Source organism: Sapajus apella, unplaced genomic scaffold, assembly GCF_009761245.1.
Source record: "Sapajus apella isolate SASKATOON/1434 unplaced genomic scaffold, GSC_monkey_1.0 scaffold23, whole genome shotgun sequence".
In the NCBI taxonomy this organism is placed as follows: domain Eukaryota; kingdom Metazoa; phylum Chordata; class Mammalia; order Primates; family Cebidae; genus Sapajus; species Sapajus apella.
Genome location: NW_022436963.1, coordinates 1,899,536 through 1,920,391, shown reverse-complemented (window position 1 = coordinate 1,920,391; position 20,856 = coordinate 1,899,536). Strand labels below are relative to the sequence as shown.

The window sequence follows — 20,856 nt, the reverse complement described above, 5'->3', positions numbered from 1 at the left end:
CAGGCAATTCTCCTGCCTCAGCCTCCTAAGTAGCTGGGATTACAGGCACGCGCCACCATGCCCAGCTAATTTTTTGTATTTTTAGTAGAGACGGGGTTTCACCATGTTGACCAGGATGGTCTTGATCCCTTGACCTCGTGATCCACCCGCCTCGGCCTCCCAAAGTGCTGGGATTACAGGCGTGAGCCACTGCGCCCGGCCAGTTATCAGCCTTTTATACTAAACCCACAGAGAATGCAATTCAGTCCCAGGACATCCACTGTTGAGTATGAAGGGTTTTTTTTTTTTTTTCCAATTTCCTGATAGTTATGAATTTCAGTTCCCAGAAGTGGAATTATTACATCCAAGAGTAGGGATTTTTTTTTTTTAGTCTCAAAAAAAAAAGAACACAACAAAAAGAGTCTCCCTGTGTTGCTCAGGCTGGAGTGCTATGGTAAGATCTTGCCTCACTGCAACCTGCACCTCCTGGGTTCAAGCAGTTCTCCTGCATCAGCCTCCTGAGTAGCTGGGATTACAGGTGTGTACCACCATGCCCAGCTAGTTTTTGTATTTTTAGTAGAGACGAGGATTCACCATGTTTGCCCAGCCTGGTCTTGAACTCCTGACCTCAAGTGATCCACCTGCCTTGGCCTTCATTACAGGCATGAACCACTGCACCCGGCTGGTTTTTGTTTGCTATTGAGACGGAGTCTCACTGTCGCCCAGGCTGGAATGCAATGGCACGATGTCGGCTCACTGCAACCTCTGCCTCCCAGGTTCAAGCAATTCTCCTACCTCAGCTTCCTGAGTAGCTGGGACTACAGGCACATGCTACCATGCCTGGCTAATTTTTTATATTTTAATAGAGATGGGGTTTCACCATGTTGCCCAGGCTGGACTCGAACTCCTGAGCTCAGGCAATTTGCCTGCCTTGGCCTACCAAAGTACTAGGATTACAGGCATGAGCCATTGTGCCCAGCCAATTGTTAGTTTTTGAGGCAGAGTCTTGCTCTGTTGCCCAGGCTGGAGTGCGGTGGCGCAATCCTGGCTCATTGCAACCTCTACCTCCTGTATTCAAGTGATTCTCCTGTCTGAGCCTCCCGAATAGCTCGTATTAAAGATATGTGCCACCTCGCCCAGCTAATTTTTGTATTTTTAATACAGACGATGTTTCATGGTGAATTTACAGGCGTGAGTCACCACGCCCGGCCCAATTTTTTTTTTTTTTTTTTTTTTTTTTGAGATGGAATTTCACTCTTGTTACCCAGGCTGGAGTGTAATGGCGCGATCTCGGCTCACTGCAACCTCCGCCTCCTGGGTTCAGGCAATTCTCCCGCCTCAGCCTCCTGAGTAGCTGGGATTACAGGCACACATCACCATGCCCAGCTAATTTTTTGTATTTTTAGTAGAGACGGGGTTTCACTGTGTTGACCAGGATGGTCTCGATCTCTTGACCTCGTGATCCACCCGCCTCGGCCTCCCAAAGTGCTAGGATTACAGGCTTGAGCCACCGTGCCCGGCCCCCTGCCCAATTTTTTTTTAAAGCTGTTACCAAATTGTCCTCCAGAAGTACTGTCCACAGACCCCAACAGGGTTTGCCACCATTAGGCATCCCCAGATAAAAAAATATTTACGTGCACACATATATTTGCTATGAGAGATGAGAAATGGCCTTTCTTGACTGATTTTATTGGGTTTCTTAGCCAAGAGAGTGTGACTATAGGTGTGGCTTTTTTTTTTTTTTTTTTTTTTGGAGACAGAGTCTCACTCTGTGGTTCGATCTTAGCTCACTGCAACCTCCACCCAGCAATTTCATTCTTCAGCCTCCTGAGTAGATGGGACTACAGGCACCTGCTACCACACCCGGCTAATTTTTGTATTTTTAGTAGAATCAGGTTTTGCCATGTTGGCTAGGCTGGTCTCAAACTCCTGACCTCAGGTGATCCATCTACCTCAGCCTCCCAAAGTTCTGGGATTACAGGCGTGAGCCACCACACCTGGCTAAAGGCTTTTCTTTTTTTTTTTGAGACAGTCTTGCTCTGTCACTCAGGTTGGATGCAATGACATGATCTTGGCTCACTGCAAGCTCTGTCTCCTGGGTTTCAGCGGTTCTCCTGCTTCAGCCTCCCGAGTAGCTGGGACCACAGGCATGTGCTACCACGCCCAGCTAATTTTTTGTATTTTTAGTAGAGATGAGGTTTCACCGTGTTCGCCAGGATGGTCTCGATCTCCTGACCTCGTGATCCACCCACCTCAGGCAGGAGCCACTGTGCCCGGCTGCTTCTTTATTATTAATTTGGAGCCTCTGCCCATTCAGTCACTTGGGTATGTGAACTTTTCTTGTGATTTTATTTATTTTTAGACTCATTGAAGTTTTTGGGTTTTTTTTCTTTTTGAGACAGAGTCTTACTCTGTTACCCAGACTGGAGTACAGTGGCATGATCTCAGCTCACTGTAACCTCCGCCTCCTGGGTTCAAGTGATTTTTCTGCCTCAGCCTCCCCATTAGCTGGGATTACATGCGTGTGCCTGGATAAATTTTGTTTTGTTGTTTTCAGACAGAGTTTTGCTTCCCCAGGCTGGAGTGCAATGGTGCAATTTTAGCTCACCGCAAACTCCGCCTCCCAGGTTCAAGTCATTCTCCTGCCTCAGCCTCCCAAGTAGCTGAGATTACATGTTTGCGCCACCACACCTGGCTAATGTTGTATTTTTAGTAGAGATGGGGTTTATCCATGTTGGTCAGGCTGGCCTTGAACTCCTGACTTCAGGTGATCCGCCCGCCTTGGCCTCCAAAGTGCTTGAATTACAGGCGTGAGCCACTGCGCCTGATCCCGGCTTGTATTTTTAGTAGAGGTGGGGTTTCACCATCTTGGCCATGCTGGTCTTGAACTCCTGACCTCAAGTGATCTCCCCACCTCACGCTCTCAAAGTGCTGGGATAACAGGTGTGAGCCACCATGTTGGACCAATATTTAATTATATTTTCTTCTGGTTGTTCTTTAACTTGATTTCTAAAAATCCTGGTCCAGATGCCAACAGCTCCAGATACCCACCTAGAAGCTAACAGTGGGGAAGAGCGCTGGGGGGAACACCTCCAGATAGGAGCAAGGGTGGCCTCTATGACTTAAAACTGCCTCTTGACATGCTCAAAAGCAAGTACAACAAAAAGAAGCAAATGCTGCCAGTCGTTATGTCTGGGTGGTGGGTTGAAGGTCATATTAAATTCTCTCTTTGGGCTAGGCACCGTGGCTCATGCTTGTAATCCCAGCCCTTTGGGAGGCCAAGGCAGGAGGATCATTTGTGTCCAAAAGTTTGAGACCAGCCAGGACAACACAGGGAGACCCATCTCTACAAAAAATTTAGTTGGGTATGGTGGCATGCTTCCCAGCTTCTCAGGATGCCGAAGTGGGAGGATTGCTTGAGCCCAGGAGGTCGAGCCTGCAGTGAGCTGTGATCGTGCCACTGCACTCTAGCCTGGGCAACAGAGTGAGACCCTATCTCTAAAAATAAACAAACAAAAAACCAAAAATTCCCTCTTTGTACTTTGTTGTGCTTTTCTCACACTTTTTTTTTTTTTTTTTTTTGCTCTTGTTACCCAGGCTGGAGTGCAATGGCATGATCTCAGCTCACTGCAACCTCCGCCTCCTGGGTCCAAGCAATTCTCCTGCCTCAGCCTCCCAAGCAGCTGGGACTACAGGCGTGTGCCACCATGTCCAGCTAATTTTTGTATTTTTAGTAGAGACGGGGTTTCACCTTGTTGACCAGGATGGTCTCGATCTCTTGACCTCGTGATTCACCCGCCTCGGCCTCCCAAAGTGCTGGGATTATAGGTGTGAGCCACCGCGCCCGACCTTCTCACACTTTCTAAATTGAATGTGAATTGTTTGTTACAGGTAAAACACACAGTAAATGTTATTGCTAAGATCCCTAAAGAGGCCAGGCATGATGGCTCATGCCTCTTATCTCTTATCTCCCAATGTGGGAGGATTCTTGAGGCCAGTTCAAGACCAGGGAGACCCTTCACACACACACACACACACACACACACACACACACACACACACACACAGAGAGAGAGAGAGAGAGAGAGAGAGAGAAAGAGAAAGAGAGAAACATTTCCCCCTACCAGGAGAGCCAGGACTCTCTCCTGCAGTACAAAATGCTGAAAATGTTGGCTAGGCATAGTGGCTTACACCTGTAACCCCAGCACTTTGGAAGGCCGAGGCAGATGGATCACCTGAGGTCAGAGGTTTGAGACTAGCCCTGGCCAACAAGGTGAAACCTTGTCTCTACTAAAACTACAAAAGTTAACTGGGCGTTGTAGCACACCCCTATAATCCCAGCTACTCGGGAGGCTGAGACACGAGAATCACTTGAACCCAGGAGGTAGAGATTACAGTAAGCCTAGATCACACCACTGTACTCCAGCCTGGGTAACAGAGCAAAAAAAAAAAAAAAATTATCTGGGCGTGGAGGTGCATGCCTGTAATACCAACTACTCAGGAGGGTGAGGCAGGAGAATCACTTGAACCTGGGAGGCAGAGGTTGCTGTGAGCCAAGTTCGCACCACTGCACCCCAGCCTGGGTGACTGACAGAGTGAGACTCTGTCTCAAAAAAAAAAAAAGGAAAATGTGGCTGGGCGCGGTGCCTCCTGCCAATAATCCCAGCATTTTGGAAGGCTGAGAAGGGCAGATCACTTGAGGCCAGGAGTTCAAGACTAGCCTGCCAACATGGTGAAACCCTGTCTCTGCTAAAAATATAAAACTCAGCCAGGTATGGTGGTGTGCATCTGTAATCCCAGGTATTTGGGAGGCTGAGGGACGAGAATCACTTGAATCCAGGAGGCAGAGGTTGCAGTCAGCTAAAATGGTACCACTGCACTCCAGCCTGGGCAACAACAACAAAGAAAGTTGAAAATGTGATGAGAGGAGTTTGCTAGCTGGGCCAAGCTGGGTCATAGGCTATAAGATGGAGCAGCCAGTCCCATGTCCTGGCCAGCAGTGGACCTGATTCCCGCTGCCCTGGCCCCTCAGCATTGGTACTTCTTATAGGCAGAGCAGTTAGGTGAGTGGCCACCAAGCTCTTGACTAGCTAAGTCTCAGTCTGACCAGGCTAAGGGACCCCCAGCTCTAGCCAGTTGGGAATATTTAGACTCAAGTCAGGGGAGGCCAGAGGCCTATCTACTTCCTAGTCCTTCGGACAGGTGCCCGAATGCTTTCTGGAACTATTGCCCAATCCCAATCCCAGCTTCCTCCCTTAAGAGCTGAACTGGCTGGGCAGCTGCCCGGATGCCCACACCCACTTCAGCGTAGCCAGTAGCTGACCCACTCCTAACTGGGTAGCTTCCCCCATCCTCCTTGATGTCCCCAGCAGGAGAAACTGAAGCAGGGCCTGAGGTGGCAAGGGGTTCCAGGCATGGCAGTCTTTTCCCCCCTGCACAGGGAGCAGGTTCCTTTACTGGAGCTGGGGCATGAAAATGGGTAACTACGCAAGACAGTGAGGTCAGGGGGGCAGAAGGTGGGTCTCTCCATGGTCCGCAAGGTCACAGGACTGAGTCCTTGCCCTCCCTCATGGTCACTCTCTCCTACCTTCTTGGGTCTCCTCAGGCATGGCAAGCAGTGGGCAGTCAGGGGCCGATGATGGCATCCAGTAGCAGGACTGGACAAAGACAGCAGTGGCTCCTTTGAGAGCCCGGGGAAGGTCTGGCTGCCTCCCAGCCTTGGCCTAAAATAGGCCTGAGCTCAGCCCAAAGGGCTATATTTAGAGGGGGCAGCCCTCAGCCATGGGAAGGGGTGGAGTGATCCACGTGGGCCTGCCTGGACTATCTACCTGGAGAGTGAGCCATCCAGGAGCCTGCCTCCACTAGTCCAGGTGCCCAGGGACCTTCAAGGCGAACCATACCTCTCCCATACACCCAAAATGAGCCCCCAGGCTCAGCAAGGCCCCACGTGTCAGACAAGACATACAAGGGACCCCTGTGCATCTCGGCCACCCCTCCACCCTGCAGACCCCTACCCATAGCAGTCATCTCTCCTCCCAGCAAACACGAGACAAGCAGCCTCCACTGCATGACTTGCTGGCACACAGTGCTATTGTGTGTGTCTTATATAGAGGGTGATGGACAACTGGAGCCTGATGCCATGAGGGCTCTGGTAGCCTCACAAGTGGGCAGATACACACGCAGCACCCATGCTGGCCAGTGGGTGGACCTAGGCTGGAGGCTGGTTCATCTGTTACTAAGCTTACAACCTTAGGTAAAGGATCTCCCCTTTCTGAGCTCCGTTTGCTGTGTAAAGTGAGAATAACAATGGCTCCTCCCTGGGAGTGTACACTGAGAACCACATCCAGAGCATGTAGCACAATGCACGGTTTTGGTCCTCCCCCGCTCCCATCTCCACAAGGGTAGACACGTTCCATAAGGTCGTGTAAGGATGCGCATCACCGCTTACCTCGAAGCAGGGAGGTGGTCCAGCTTCCAACCTTCCCTGTGGTTGGATCCCTGTGGCCCTTCTTCCCAATGGGGGCAAAGCACGACTGTGGGCTCTACTTCCCACACACTCCAAACCTGTCACAGACTGGCCTCCCTGATGTTCCTCAAAGTCAGCAAGCTTGTTCCCACCTCAGGGCCTTGGCAGTGTCTGTTCCCTTCTGGAATGCTCTGTCCCCAGATAGTCTGTGGCTGGCTCCTTCTTGTCATGGAGCTCAAATGTCACCCCTTCAGTGAGGCCTTCTGCTCACATGCTTCTCCACATCACCCAGTTTTATTTTCTTCCTAGCACTCAGCCCTGAAGTTATACTATGCACATATATAATGTAGCCTGCGTGTCAGTATTCCCAAAGGCCCTACAGAACCTGTTCAGTCACGTGGAACCACCTTTCATCCTCACCAGGCAACCTCGGACAAGAGACACTCAGGCCCTGACACGGCTACAAAGGTGTCTAAGACCACACAGCAAGGCCTAGGACTGGGGTTGTCTGCTGGGGCCATTCCAGCTTCGGCTGATAATGCTTTTATTGTGTTACTTTAGTACAGTCGGCCTGCCTCGCTCCGCCTCCAACAGCCCAACCTGTTCACAGCTTTCTGCTCACTGCTCACTGCCCAAGGAGGTGGGGTCTGTCCCCCAGGGTGGGCACTCCAGGCACCTCCTCGGCCCTGGTTGTTGCTCTGGAGCCCGGCTTCCCCGTCCCTTACCCTCCGGCTGAATCCTGCGCCCGGCCTGTGCCGCCCTTCCCAGAGCTACTACATTCAAGGGTTATCCTGTTAATAAATAAGCCCGCGCAGCTGCCCTCAGCCAGGGCCTGTCGGTGGGTGTCTATGTCGGCCGGGGACCCCCAACGGGCCCAGCCCAACCCGTCCGTCTTTTCAGGGTCTATCTGCCTCCTCTCCAGCCTGTCGTCTCCTGCTTGGTCCCTGGCGTGGGTACAGACCGGTCACCAGTGCGTTGCGCTGCGCGGCCCCCGCTCAGCGCGTGGCTCAGGAGCGTGCGTCCGCCGGTTACGGCCCTTATTCCTCCGCGACTCCGGGGGCAATGAGTGCTGCGCAAGCTGCGGGCGGCACATGCGCAGGGAGTTCGCGCTGCCACCGCCGCCAGGCTCCACCAGCTGTAGAAAGTCCCGGTACCAGAGTTTAGGGCCCGGCGGCGCGGCGGGCGCAGCCTCCTCGGCCCGCGCCAGCCGTTCGGCCTGCGTAGCACTCAACACGTGCAGCGACAGGCGACGGAGCGGCTGCGAAAAGCCCTGCTCGACGGCAGCGCACAGGTACACGCCCGAGTCTCGGCGCCGGAGCCTGCGCAGCAGTAGCCCCCGGGCGGTGCGCTCGGTGCGCTCCTCTGCCAGCACCTGCGGGCGGGGGGTAGCGTGAGGCGGGGGCGTCGGGCCCCTACCACCCAAAGGAAGAAGCAGAGTCATTGGGAGCCGAGGGGGAGCGGGAAAGGGGTGCCCGCGGGTGCACATTTGAAGGTTGTTTGGGAGCTGGTGGTCTTCCAGAGAGGATACAAACGAGGCAGGGTTTGCAGGAACGTGGGGGGTGGGTCAGGGACCTCAATAGGAGGGTCGAGGGCGAGTCTTCTCCCCGATCCAGGGGAGGCGGGTCAGGAGCTTGGTTGGACCCAATGGAGCCTCCGCAGCTTGTGGAGTGCAGGTGAGGGCCCAAACTGGGCGGGGAGGGGAGGGAGTCTGGTTGGGCGGAGCCTCGTTGAGCAGGGTGAGGCGTCTCCTGGATGCAGCGGGTGAGACTCACCTGGGTGTGGGCTGTCACCCCTGCACGCTGGAAAGTCCACTCGACGTGCGCCTGTAGCGAACGGGGCTCACACTCCAGAAAGGCGCTGCTGCCCTCCACGCCGAACACCTTGTGTTCCAGCAGTGCGGGACGAGAAAAGTCTCGGGGCAAAAAGAACGTCAGATTTAGGCAAAGCGGGGAAGGTGGGGTGTTTTCTGGGGCTGAGGGTAGGGGCAGCTGGGGGACTCACCTCCTGAGCACAGCGTGCTGGGGTTGCCATTCCTTACGTCTTGCCGCCGGAACCGCCTGAGAGGAACATTGGACCCTCCGTGAGCCCTTCTTCTTTCAGCCCTGGGCAGCGAAAGACCTTTCGCCTCCCTCCCGGCTGCCCAATCCCAACCCCGCCCACCTCTTGGTACTGGGCTGGAAGCGCGTGCATGCGACCCCGTCCCAGGCGCAGTAGGGGTCACGCGCCAGACAGCATTCGGCGCAGGCGCGGCCGTGGGCAGTGCAGCGGTGCAACGCGATCTGGGCCACCGCCCTCCGCGAGGCTACGTACAGCTGGTGCTAGGGGGCACAAAGGGCTCTGGGCTGACCGAGGGCGGCCCCGCGCCTGCCTCCTATCGGTCAGGGATCCCTCCTCCCACTCGACAGATGGAAACACTGAGGTCTCACGCCTCAAGTCAGTCTAGCAAAGGCAGAGCCTGTACTCAAACCCAGGAGTGCAAACTACCAAGGGGGGCCAGAGGCTTGGGACGTGCCAGGCACAAGCTCAGTCCATTCCACCCCCACCCTCATCCTCTGGTCACTCACCCTCTTGGAGGAGATTTGCATGCTGGTGACAGCGCTCGAGTCCTGAGAGGGAGGAGGGGCGACGGGGTCAGGGCTTAGTGGTGTGGAGGGGTCCCGGGCGACTGGGGGCGAGGCCTCACCTCAAACACGTGCAGCTCCTCCAGGAGCAGCCCCTCTGCGCTGGGCCTGCTGCCCTTGGGGACCGATATCACCTTCAGCACCGTGCCAGCGTCTGCAGGGATAAGAAGGCGTAATGACCATTGGTGGTCCCGGACAGCTGGGGCTCGGGTCTCCTCGCCTTTGAGGCATCTACCCTCAGCATGTTTGGGTTGTCAAGTGTGGACTGGAAGAGTGCAGGTTGGGCAGCATCCAGAAGGTGGAGACATAGCCCTGGAAAGGATGTGAAAATGGGACTGAGCAGGGAGAGCTTCCAGCAGCAGGCCACAGGACCTGGATGGGAGCCTGGGGGTCGCTGTGGAGGGGCCCTGACCTGTGCCAATGAAGAGGACGTCATAGTGTCCATCAGCGGCTGCAACCCGGTCCGCGGCAATTTGAGTGAAGGTGTAATTGGCTCCAACTTGTAGGAAAAGAGGCCGCCCCCCAATGGGCAGGACAGAGTTGTACATGAGGGGGTGGTTCCGTGCAAAATGGATGACATCGTCGGGGAAGTCCTTGGTGGAACTGAAGGTGCCAAAGGTCTTGCTGGGGCACTGAGGGTGGGGGGAAAGAAGACACAGCAGGGATATAGATATGGGGGCTTCATGAGCAGCCCTCCATGCCAAGCTTCTGGGAACATGGAGGGGGATGGGGACAGACCCTGCCCTGGGAATTTGAGAGAGGAGATGCAGCCTTGCCTTGGGAAGTCGGAGGTGGGGAAACAAACCTTGTTTTATGATGAAAACCTTTTCTCACCCATAACTAAAGGAAGAAACCACATTCACCAAGAAGGCCTCGGGCCAAGTTCTCAAACCCTTGAGGCTTTGAAGGGGTTGTGAAGTGGGTTGTGGCAGAAGTCTCTGGCCTACGCACCATGCCGGGCCGCGGGTAGGGGACGCGACCCTGGTATGACACCCACTGGTGCATGGGCCCCTCCTTATGTGCAAAAGGTCCCAGGAAGGCCCGGCGTACGTCGTTCATGCTGTACACGCACACCGCAGAGCCCTGGAAGATGCTGCTGTAGGCGAAGAACAGGGTGGTGGGGTGAGGGGCCGGGTGGAGCCCAGGCCTGCCCCAGGTGCTTTTTACCTCCTGCCCCTCACCTGGACGTGGAGAAGACGGCATAGAGTAGCGAGGTCCGGTGGTCCCGCGAGGACAGCAGAAACACATCCTCTGCGGGGAAGGGGCCTAGCTGGGGCAGGGCGCACAGCCCTGCTGCAGCGGGGGCTCCCGGAGTCTGCGCGCTGCCCCCCTCCCAACCCCATTCCCACTCCCGCACTCACGGAGCTGATCAAAGTGGGTGTCCCCCTCGACGCCGGGCACCGAGCACACCAGCCGCGCCTTCAGGAATGTCGTCCACTTGTTGACCAGACTGCGCTGGCCACCTACGTCGTTCTGCCGGACGAACAGAGGGGATGAGGGCAAGACCAGGGCGGGCAAAGAGGCAGGGGCAGGGCCGCAGGGTGTGGCCAGGGCCTCCTCACCCGGCAGATCTGGCCAACGCGGGACACCAACAGGCGTCCCATTGCTGGCGCTGCCTCCACCGCCGTCTCACGAAAGAAGAAGTAGATTTTGTCGTCATCTGGGTTCTCGCTCTCCGGGATCCAAAATACCTTGACAAACTTGGGCTCTGACCGCGGCAGGAGGTGTGAGTCAGCGGGTCCTGGCCTCGCCCCCGATACAAGACCCACGCGCTGCTTCCCCTTCCCGGAGCGCGGGCATAGCCCCTGGGGTCACAGTGTCTGACCACCCAACCTCTCGGACCACGTCTAGTTGGCGCTCTGGGCAAACCGAATCCTAAGGATCGGGGCCTACGAGGCAAGAAGCAGCCGCAAGGGGGCAGCAGAGACCGTGGCTACCTAGGCGCGCAGGGGGAAAGCCCAGCTGGCCTCCGATTTCGCCCCACACAGTGGCCCAGCACCACAGGCTGGGGTAGGAGGGAGATGGAGTAATCTGGTTTCACCTTCACTCGTGAATTGTCCTCCCTAGCATAACCAGATGCTCCCCACGCCTGCTTCAAATCCTTCTGCTGGGTCCCATTGCCCTTTATTTAATTTTATTTATTTAGTTTTTGGAGACGGAGTTTTGCTCTGTCGCACAGGCTGGAGTGCAGTGGCTTGGCTCACTGTAACCTCCGCCTCCTGGGTTCAAGAGATTCTCCTGCCTCAGCCTTTCGAGTAGCTGGGATTACAGGTGCACACCACCACGCTCAGCTAATTTTTGTATTTTTTGTAGAGACGGGGTTTCACCATGTTGGCCAGGCTGGTCTCTAACTCCAGACCTCAAGTGATCTGCCTGTCTTGGCCTCCCAAAGTGCTGGGATTACAGGTTTGAGTCACTGGGCCCACCAGCCCATAGTCCTTATTTAATTTTTATTTTATTTAGAGAGAGGGTCTGCTCTGTCCTGCAGTGGCAGCATCATGGCTCACTACAGCTGCCAACTCCTGGACTCAAGTGATCCTTCCATCTCAGCCTCCTGACTAGCCAGGACCACAGGTGTGTGCATGCCACTGCCCTCGGCTAATTTTTATTTTTTTGTAGAGACAGTATCTTGCTTTGTAGCCCAGGCTGGTATGAAACTCCTGGCTTCAAGCAATCTGCCTGCCTCAGCCTCCCAAAGTGCTGCCTCAGCCTCCCAAAGATTACAGGTGGGAGCCACTGTGCCCAGCCCCCATGGCTCTTATAATAAGTGACTCTGACCCCTGACAGTCCAGGCCCCCATCATTGCTAGCAAGTCTGTTCCTTTCTTGTTACTGCATCCAGGCCTTTGCACTAGTTGCTCCCTCTGCCTGGAATGCTCATCCCTGAATTTTGCTGGCTGGCTCTCTTGTACTTTGGGAATTAGCTCATACTCCCCTCAGCACAGCAGCTTCCTTTACCCAACCCCCTCCACCCACCCAGTCTCCTTTTCCCTTCCTCTCTTGTCTCTCTCTGGCCTCATGGCCATTGGACTTGATCCTATCACGTATGTGATCTGTGAACTCAAAAAGGGGTCAAAGAGGTCATACTTGTCTGTCTCTGTGACGCCAGTGCCTGATTAAGGTGGGTATTTGGTAAGACCTGGCTGCAACCACTGCTCACTTACTTTATGGGCCTTGCTTGGCACCCGCCCTGTGGGAGGATGACGGCCCCCTCCCACAGCCCCACCAGCCTCTCACCATTGAGCCAGCGGGAGTCGTGTGGCTCTGTTCGGAGACTTGGACGTTGGCCCAGGCTTCGAAAGATGGTAAAGTCTCGGCCCATGAGGTCTGCTGCCACCCCTGAGTATAGCTCCTCCCCTGCAGACAGGGCAAGGGCTGCTTAGCCAAGCAGAGGGCTCTTGGGGCAAGAAGGCCTGGGGAGCTCTGGGAGCTCTTAGGGAGTCAGTGAGGCTATGGGGGATCCCTGGAGCTCTTGGAGGTCTTGGAACTTTGTGAGGTTCTGGAGTTCCGCTCTGTTGCCCAGGCTGCAGTGGCATGATCTCGGCTCACTGCAACCTCCACCTCCCGTTCAAACAATTCTCCTGCCTCAGCCTCCTGAGTAGCTGGGACTGCAGGTTCGCACCACCACGTCCAGCTAATTTTTTTGTATTTTTAGTAGAAACGGGGTTTCACTGTTAGCCAGGATGGTCTCAATCTCCTGACCTCATGATCCACCCACCTCACCCTCCCAAAATGCTGGGATTATAGGCGTGAGCCACCGCGCCCAGCCAGTTCTGGAGTTTCTAAGGGATTCTGTTGGGGCCCTAGCCCTTGGACTCACCCACCAGCACAGAGGCAGCCCGATGCCTGGGGTCATAAGGACTCTTCCCCTTGCCATCCTCTATCCTTCCTGGGTCTAGCCGGAGCACAGGCTCCTGGGAGGTGGGGGAAGTTGTTACTACCAGGCCCTTCTTTTTTTTTTTTTTTGAGACGGAGTTTCGCTCTTGTTACCCAGGCTGGAGTGCAATGGCGCGATCTCGGCTCACCGCAACCTCCGCCTCCTGGGTTCAGGCAATTCTCCTGCCCCAGCCTCCTGAGTCGCTGGGATTACAGGCACGCGCCACCATGCCCAGCTAATTTTTTGTATTTTTAGTAGAGACGGGGTTTCACCATGTTGACCAGGATAGTCTCGATCTCTTGACCTCGTGATCCACCCGCCTCGGCCTCCCAAAGTGCTGGGATTACAGGCTTGAGCCACCACGCCCGGCCTACCAGGCCCTTCTTACCCTCCTGACCTCCCTCCCTGCCTAGATCCAGCCTTACCTCCGGCCAGTGGCCCACTTCCACAAAGGCACAAGTTGGGTGGAAGGCTCCCGTGCCACAGGCCAGCAAGTGGGTGTGGTTGTAGGCATGCAGCAACTTCACAAAGTTCATGCACTCAGTCTAGTAGGGTAGGAGGTATGAGGTTTCCCCCAGGGACGTGGCCTTAAGAGGTCCCAGCTCATCAGTGGCATCTTCATCCCTCCCTCTCTTCTGCATCGGCCTAGGCAAATGCTAACATGGGCTACAGGGACCTGGGGGCCCTTGCTGACCAGCCCAGCCTCACCGGGGTGGGTGTCTGGGGAAGGACATGCCTGCAAAGCCTCCCATGACTCAGAGGCTCCCCAAGAAGAATTACATGATCCCCCACCCTGACTCACCACCCCCAGACCTCAGCCACCTCAACCTCCCTGCCTTCATCCCAGCCAGAACAGGCAGGCCTCTGTTTTAGCCCTGCCCTGTCTCTGGGGTGAGGGGCCAACCCTCCCCATTCCCTGCCTGGGCAGCTGGCACTCACACCAATGTCCTTCCCTGCCCAGTTGCACTCTTCTCGCCATTCCACAGGGGCCGGCCAGGCCAGCTATGGGGAGGTGGGGGGAGAGGGGACACAGGTCAGGGACTTGGGATTTCTCTATCTCAGGGGGCCCATTCCCCTGAGTCTTTCCAGGCAGGCTGGAGTGGGGTCTTAGGGCTCCTTCCCTGGGCAGTGCTGGGGTTGGGAGTCCCTGGCACCTTCTTGGCCTGTTTGCTGATGTTGTCCAGGCTGAGAGAGGCCACATGGTTCTCGGCGCCCACAAACAGACGTCCACGCTCCTCATCCACCAGCAAGGCCTCATAGCAGCAGGTCCGCTCCAGGCTGAAAGTCTGGAGACCATGCCAGGCCTGGAGCTCTGCAGGGTGGGACACTGCTGAGGACTCACCAGCCATGCTAGAGGCCTCCCCCAGGTCCTGCCTAGTGGTGGCTTTATGGGCCAAGGTTGTCCTTAGGGCCTGGCCCTAAGGACATGTAAGTTTCCATGTGTGTCAGTTTACACACTCAAAGCCAAGCCCACCCAGGTGCACGTATGGAGCAGCCAGGGTGGGCGGTAACCCCCAGGAAGAGGAAAGCAGGTTGAACTTGGGCATGCTTAGACAGGTGGTGACTCCAGGTGGGCACACTGGGAGGCCAGGCTCATGGACACCAGAGTCCTGGGGGAGACCAGCATGCAGGGATGGCCAGAACCCCAACTCCCGAAAGTCAGGCTGAGCTCACCACCAGCCTGAGCTCAGCAGAACTGCCTATTCACTGCCACTGCCCAGGGGCCACCCTTCAGTACCGGGGGCTCTGACTTCCCTGTTGCTCAGCTGAAGGCATATGGCCTGGTTGGGGTTACTGAATGGAACAGAGACAAGGTCTGTTGCTACGGGGACAGGCAGGGTCTTCCTGAGAAGGCACGAGGAGAATGTGGGCAGAGGCTGGGGACTAAGGCCCGGACAGGGTTAACTGGAGGTAGCCTGAGAGTACCCACTAATCCCACCAGAGTCTGGTGACAGGCACGCACATGGGGCAACAGCCAACACAGAGCCCCCTGGCCACTTTGGGACCCTTTCCTGCCCACCTCAAGCTGGGCCCTCCCACCTGCCAGGTGCACCTACCTTGGAAGGAGAGCCGAAGGCGTGGGGGGCTGGGGGCAACACCCCCCACCCCCACTGCCCAGAGCAGGGCCAGGCCCGGGATCATGGCGGCGGCCCCGGCCCGCCCCATCCCAGCAGCTCAGGGCGCTCAGGGTTCAGCGAGTGTGTGTGTGTGGAGGAGCCTTGAGCTGCCCTGGACTCTGCCCCAGGATCTGGAAGAGAAGTAGTCGGCAGAGAGGGCAGGAGGCTAGGGGGGAGGTCCCCAGGGATCAGATTACAGCCCCTCGGGGAAAGAGGCTGGGGGGGTCTCATTCCACTTCCGAACCCTTCCCTCCAAGGGTGCCCCGCCTGGCCACGATCACAGACACACCCACACCACCAGGCACACCCTCAGGGTCACCCTGCACTGGCAGTCCCGCCTCACCACGTCACCCTCCCCAGTAACCTCCCCTCTCGCATACACACTTACAGACATTAATTCACAATGTGCACCCACTTCATGCCAGCCTCGGCCTGAGAGGAGGAATACTGGGAGACATAGACAAGGTCCCATGTGAGAGGGGACAGAGTGCCAACAAGGAATCGGATGGGCGCAGAGGATGCCAAGTGCAATGAGCAAAACAAGCCAGTCAAGAGAGCAGGAGTGACAGGAGGGGGTCAGGCTCTGGAGGTGGCGGTGCCCCCACAGTCCCACAGGGAAACAGAGGCACTTTTGGGACTGGAGCCAAGTGTGTGGGTGCCTGTGAATGTGAATGTGTTTCTGAGTGTCCCCTTGTGGTGTGTGCATATGTAGTGTGCTTGCACATGTGTGTGCACATGTGTACATGTCTGCAAATGTATAGTATGTGTCATATTGCACATGTGTAGATATGTTAGTGTGCACACGCATGTGGCACTGTGCAATCTATGCGGTGCATGTGTGCAATATGTGCATATTTTGCACACGTGTCACACATTTGTGTCTGTGCAAGTGAGCATGCACACTGGGCATGCAAGTGAGCAAATCCAACTGCAGCATCAATCACTCCAATTCTATGACTCCTATTCCTTAGAGGGAGAAGTGCTACTCAGGAGACCCAAGACCCGGGCAGAAGCCTCAGCCTCTGACTTGGGGACTGGTCCCACCCAACCCAGCTGAAGCAGCCTCTGCGTTTGAGCTTGAGGGCTCTCTCTCCATACCTCTGAGGAATCAGGGAGGGGCAAGGTGAGGCAGCCTGTCACTCGCACCCCAGCCTCCTGGCCTTGCTCAGCTGTCACTCAACACCTCCACCGCCTCTCTGAGACCCTCCCTCCACTTCTCTCGGCCCTCAAGGTTTCCCCGTCTTTGAGACTCTTCACACTAGAAACCAGATACCTCCCCTTGGCCCTCAGCTGGGGCCAAGACCTGGCTGCTATGCCCACCCTCCCCTGGAGCCAGCTGGGCAGGTGCTGGACATAGGAGCCCGGAGAGTGGGGCAAACCTCAAGGTGGGATTAAGCAAGGGGAGCAGCTGCTGGGGCAGGCTCCAGCCCCTCCACCCACTCTCCTGCCCAGCTCCCCAGCTCCTGGCCCCCTCCCAGGACAGGACCCCCACCTCCCTCCTTCCACCCCCACCCCCCGGACACTTGCCACTGCCTCTTCTCAGGCTCTAGAGGTCTTCCAGGCCAACGCCAGGTGTCTTTCCACACTCCACCGAGGACTCCTACAGCAGCACCTCTCCACTCTGGCCCCTTCCTGCCCTAGGGCCGCAGGGGACCCTCTGACGGCTCCTTTAAGGAGCAGCCCCCGCCCCCACCAGGCCAGCCACCGCCCCACGCGCCGCGCGTAAAGTTTAGAGGGCGGATCGGGTGACCGGGCAGGCAGCCGGGACCGGCTGGAGACGGCAGCCAGGCGGGAGTGGAATGGGTGAATGGGCACAACGGAGGGGATAGTAGGGGAGACCCCTCCCCTGTTGGGCCTCAAGGCAGAAGGGTGCCATAAGCGGCGGTCCCAAGAAGCCAGGTGGCCAGCCAAGAAAAGGGAGGAAGAAGGCCCCAGCTCCTGGGGCTCTGCAGGCAAAGGAAATCACAGGGTGGGGGCACTCCTCAAGACTCCAGTATCTCACCTGTCCCTCTACAGCTGGGGAGCTATGGAGAGAGATCATGGGGAGCTCAGCTGCCACCTCAGTTCCCAGGGACCAGCTGGGGTGGGCGGGCAGCCAGAGCTCAGGGGAGGGGCTCTCAACTGGAAGTCTGATGAGCCCTCAGGACTCAGCCCTGTCCTTCCTCACCACTTGGCCACTTAGTATTTCAGCAGCCTGGCCAGCAGTGGCTTCTTCCATGACAGCCAGGTGGGGGAGGGAAAGGAGGACAGGAAAGGGGCAGATGCAGGAGGAGCAGGAAATCTCACTTCTGCACCACAAGGTGGGGCCAATCCGGAGTCTCCCAACCTGGACAGGTGGCTCTACATCTCTGCTGAGAGGTTAGGGGGCGGACTATGTGACCTCCCTTCCTCTGGCCTCTCTTCCTAGGTTGGAGGTGGGAGGAACAACCCCCACCAAACCCAGAGCTAAACCCTGAAGGAGTTTTACAGACAGGATGGGGCTCTGGCACCTCGGAGCCTCAGTTGGGAATGACCTGGAGTCTTGTCCTGAAGCTGAGTCTGGTGAACGTGCCCCATTTGTAGGATGAGGGGTACTTTTCTGGAGAGACTGAATGTTGACAGTGGCATAGTGGACCCCTTAGGTTGACCTGAGTGAATATACCGGGGCTTAAGAATGGGCTTTGAAGCCGGGCGCGGTGGCTCAAGCCTGTAATCCCAGCACTTTGGGAGGCCGAGGCGGGTGGATCACGAGGTCAAGAGATCGAGACCATCCTGTTCAACATGGTGAAAACCCGTCTCTACTAAAAATACAAAAAATTAGCTGGGCATGGTGGCGCGTGCCTGTAATCCCAGCGACTCAGGAGCCTGGGGCAGGAGAATTGCCTGAACCTGGGAGGCTGAGGTTGCGGTGAGCCGAGATCGCGCCATTGCACTCCAGCCTGGGTAACAAGAGCGAAACTCCGTCTCAAAAAAAAAAAAAAAAAAAAAGAATGGGCTTTGATCCTTCAATCCCCACAAAAGGCATTCTCCTACCACTTCCCAAGACTGATGGGACAGTGTGGGCACTTTAAGTGAGCAGTTCTGTTGTCCAGCCCTGGATACTTCCAGCCAAGCAGGGACAGAGGTGGGGGGAACATCAGTAAGTCCCCTGGAAGTGGAAGTGGGGCCATCCCCCGCCTCCCTGAGCCTGAGGACCTGGTGTTCCCAGCCTGGCCTGTCCAGCTGGCAGGTGAATAACAGGGACCAGTAGGAGCAGCAGGGCCCTTCAGCAAGGCAAGTGGAAGGACAGATACCTGCCTGGGATCATGGGTTTCCTGGATGCAGCCTTTTCCTACCAGGACTAGCTGCCTCTGGCCTTGGACCTGGGTAGGCTCTCCTGGCCCCATGCAAGCAAACAACATTCTTGGGCTGTTTACAGCTTTCCACCCCAGCAGCCAGGATCAGCAAGTGCCTTGGAGGCCCCCATCCACTCCCACTGTGCTCCCATCGGCCCTCACTGCCTTCAGTTCTCCAAGCCCAGGGGCCTGGTCTCTGTTTCATCACCTCTGCACCCTCCTCCACCAGCCCTGTGTTCGCTCTGGGAAACGGAATCAGGACCCCCCATTATCTTTCCAATAGCCTGGATTCAACCCCCAGCCAAAAGGACTGGGCTGCCTCTGTCCCCCTTGAGTGCTGTGCCCTGCTCTGTGTCCTCTAGACATGTCCCCTCCCTTGAGTAGGAATGGAAGTCCCCAGGGATGGGAGGTCAGGTTGTCCCTGATTCCACATGGTCCCCCTTCTGTTCCTCGGCCCCAGGTCCAGTGTGCCAGGCCATGGATAGGGGCCCCCATGGAGGCCAGCACTCCAGCAAGGAGCAGGGCCACTGCCTGTGGGTCACACTGGGGCCTGGAAGGCCTCGAGGATTCTGGAATCAGGCAGCCTGGGCCTGGGTCTTAACAGAATGGGGCAAACCAGGGGAGGCAGCTGGGGTCCCTTTTCTTGCCTGTACTACTGCCCTTGGTCTATGTCTTTTGAGGGCGCTTCAGTGGTCAGAGGCCTGCCTGGGTTCTTGCTCTAGGGCTGCCTGTCAGTGGCATGGCCTATCATAGTCTTGGCTTTTCCTTCTGGAAAAACCTGGATTGTTGTGCCAAATCTGAGCACCTGTCTCCCCACCCCTGGCCACCAACTGGGCCTGCCCCTTTGCCCCTGCCTGGACTCCGGGTGGTGCGGCTGGAGTGGGACGTCCATCTGAGGAAGGCTGTGCCAACCCTCCCAGTGCCCAGCCTGGGCTGGATGGGATCTTGGGCGCCTCACTTACACCTGCTTTAGTCATCAGGGCCGGTGGCTCCAACATCATAACTCTTCCTTGTTTTGGTCACGTGGGTAGCAGGTCATGCTGCCCAAAGGACTTAGGAATGGTGGGGGCAGGCGTGGGCGGCCATAGGAGCATCACCTGAGACCTCACTTCCCAGACAATAAGGCCCTGCCCTAGGCGCATCTGCTGGGGAAACGGTTGCAGGCATGTCCTCACCCCAGCCTGGTCTCCATATTTCCAGGGAACCCTGGCCCACCTTTTTTGAAAGATTAGCTCCTCCCCTCCTGGCCTGTTCCCCTTCCCTTCTGAGGACCCTGTCAGAACTGAGATGGAGGTGCCGAGGGAGGGGCTACCAAGAACCCTGGGCCTTTGGCTGTGGCCCTACCCCCACCCGCCCCACCCCTAACCCCTCCCTCCTGCACATTCCTCCAAGGCTGAGGTCAGCCCCTCTGGGATACAGGAGCCCCCCCCACTACCAGCCACATCACAGCTCTTCGCTCACTCCTGTTTTCCTCATTGCCCAGCAGGGAGGGGTGGGAGGACAGGGGGCTGGGGGCGGGGCCTCCCTCTCCCTCCCTCCTCCGGAGCCAGGCAGGGTGGAAGGGGCTGTGCCAGGAATGCTGGAAAGTGGACTCTGAGGGCACACTGCACTCATGAACAGACATTCATATAAATACTACATTCTCCTAACTGGCTAGGGAAGAGCCTCCCAGGAGTGCTGGGTGAGGGGCTCTGAATGCTCTGGGGAGGGCTGGGGAGTCTGGAGTCAGCCTCAGCAATCAACCCCCTTGTAAGTCTAGCGGGAGGCGGGGTTGAATCCCCACACTGTCGGCTCACTGGGCCGCTTGGTGGCCCTAGCTGGAGTCTGCACCTCCCATTTTCTCTGCAGCTGCAGACGGTGGCCAGGCAGGTCTGGCACACAGTGGGGGTACCACAAGTGTGCACTCTTGCTGCCACCTCAGCTCTGGGCATCTTGGGCACCCAGGCCTATGAGGGCCTCAGAGAAATCCTGCACTGCTGCCTCTTCCATCCCAGCTGAACAAGGCTCCTTCTCAAGCTCAGCTTCTCTCTTGTCCCTTTTTGTTGTGCCCCTCAGGCCAGTATTTTTTTTTTTTTTTTTTTTTTTTTTTGAGACAGGATCTTGCTTTGTCAACCAGGCTGCAGTGCAGTGGCAGGCAGGATCATGGCTTATGGCAGCCTCGACTTCCTGAGTTCAAGTGATCCTCCCACCTCAACCTCCCGTGTAGCTGGGACTACAGGCACATGCCACCATGCCTAGCTAATTTTTTTTTTTTTGGTAGAGATGAGGTTTTTGCCATGTTGCCCAGGCTGGTCTTGAACTCCTGGGCTCAAGCAATCCTCCTGTCTTGGCCTCTCAAAGTGCTGGGATTACAGAACTGAGTCACCATGACTGGCCACCTCAGTACAATTACTTCCTCAACCCTCTGACCCCTGTGCCCAGGGCTCTACTCAAATCTCCCTCCCTCCCCTAGGTGGAGGCTCCTCAGTCTTCTCACTTCCCAA

At 56.5% G+C, this 20,856-nt stretch overlaps 2 protein-coding genes across 12 annotated transcripts in view; both read right to left on the bottom strand.

Moving 5' to 3' along the window:
- The window catches only part of LSMEM2 (leucine rich single-pass membrane protein 2), an 8,045-nt gene extending 1,203 nt beyond the window's left edge, over positions 1 to 6,842 (bottom strand). For 2 of the 3 annotated variants that reach the window (XM_032289952.1, XM_032289953.1), the window contains exon 1: positions 5,567 to 6,421. In XM_032289952.1, the coding sequence (XP_032145843.1) occupies positions 5,567 to 5,624 (58 nt within the window). In that variant the 5' untranslated portion in view covers positions 5,625 to 6,421. The other variant, XM_032289954.1, reaches the window with a different exon arrangement.
- A 102-nt stretch (positions 6,843 to 6,944) lies between these two features.
- On the bottom strand, positions 6,945 to 16,978 carry SEMA3B (semaphorin 3B). 9 transcript variants are annotated; one of them, XM_032289932.1, is made up of 18 exons: positions 16,587 to 16,975; positions 15,000 to 15,190; positions 14,097 to 14,254; positions 13,882 to 13,944; positions 13,368 to 13,487; positions 12,886 to 12,979; positions 12,303 to 12,422; positions 10,629 to 10,774; positions 10,428 to 10,539; positions 10,248 to 10,332; positions 10,018 to 10,162; positions 9,479 to 9,698; positions 9,129 to 9,220; positions 9,010 to 9,051; positions 8,606 to 8,763; positions 8,447 to 8,502; positions 8,218 to 8,357; positions 6,945 to 7,817 (listed from the first exon to the last, which is right to left on the bottom strand). In XM_032289932.1, the coding sequence occupies exons 2-18, from the start codon at positions 15,106 to 15,108 to the stop codon at positions 7,410 to 7,412; spliced, it is 2,268 nt and encodes a 755-aa protein (XP_032145823.1). In that variant the 5' UTR covers positions 15,109 to 15,190; positions 16,587 to 16,975; the 3' UTR covers positions 6,945 to 7,409. The 9 variants fall into 9 exon arrangements, with proteins under 9 accessions (XP_032145823.1, XP_032145826.1, XP_032145825.1 ...); XM_032289935.1 differs by having other exon boundaries at positions 10,018 to 10,159; positions 10,248 to 10,317; positions 16,587 to 16,973; XM_032289934.1 differs by having other exon boundaries at positions 10,248 to 10,317; positions 16,587 to 16,972.
- Positions 16,979 to 20,856: the final 3,878 nt, after the last annotated feature.

Bases quoted from the DNA above. Each gene is read 5' to 3' on its own strand.
- SEMA3B (XM_032289932.1), bottom strand. From the start codon at position 15,108: ATGGGGCGGGCCGGGGCCGCCGCCATGATCCCGGGCCTGGCCCTGCTC. The intron at 10,775-12,302 runs GTGAGAGGCTGG...TGCCGCGGTCAG, and splicing joins CGACTCCCGCTGGCTCAATG to AGCCCAAGTTTGTCAAGGTA. The intron at 9,052-9,128 runs GTGAGGCCTCGC...CCTCCCTCTCAG, and splicing joins AGGAGCTGCACGTGTTTGAG to GACTCGAGCGCTGTCACCAG.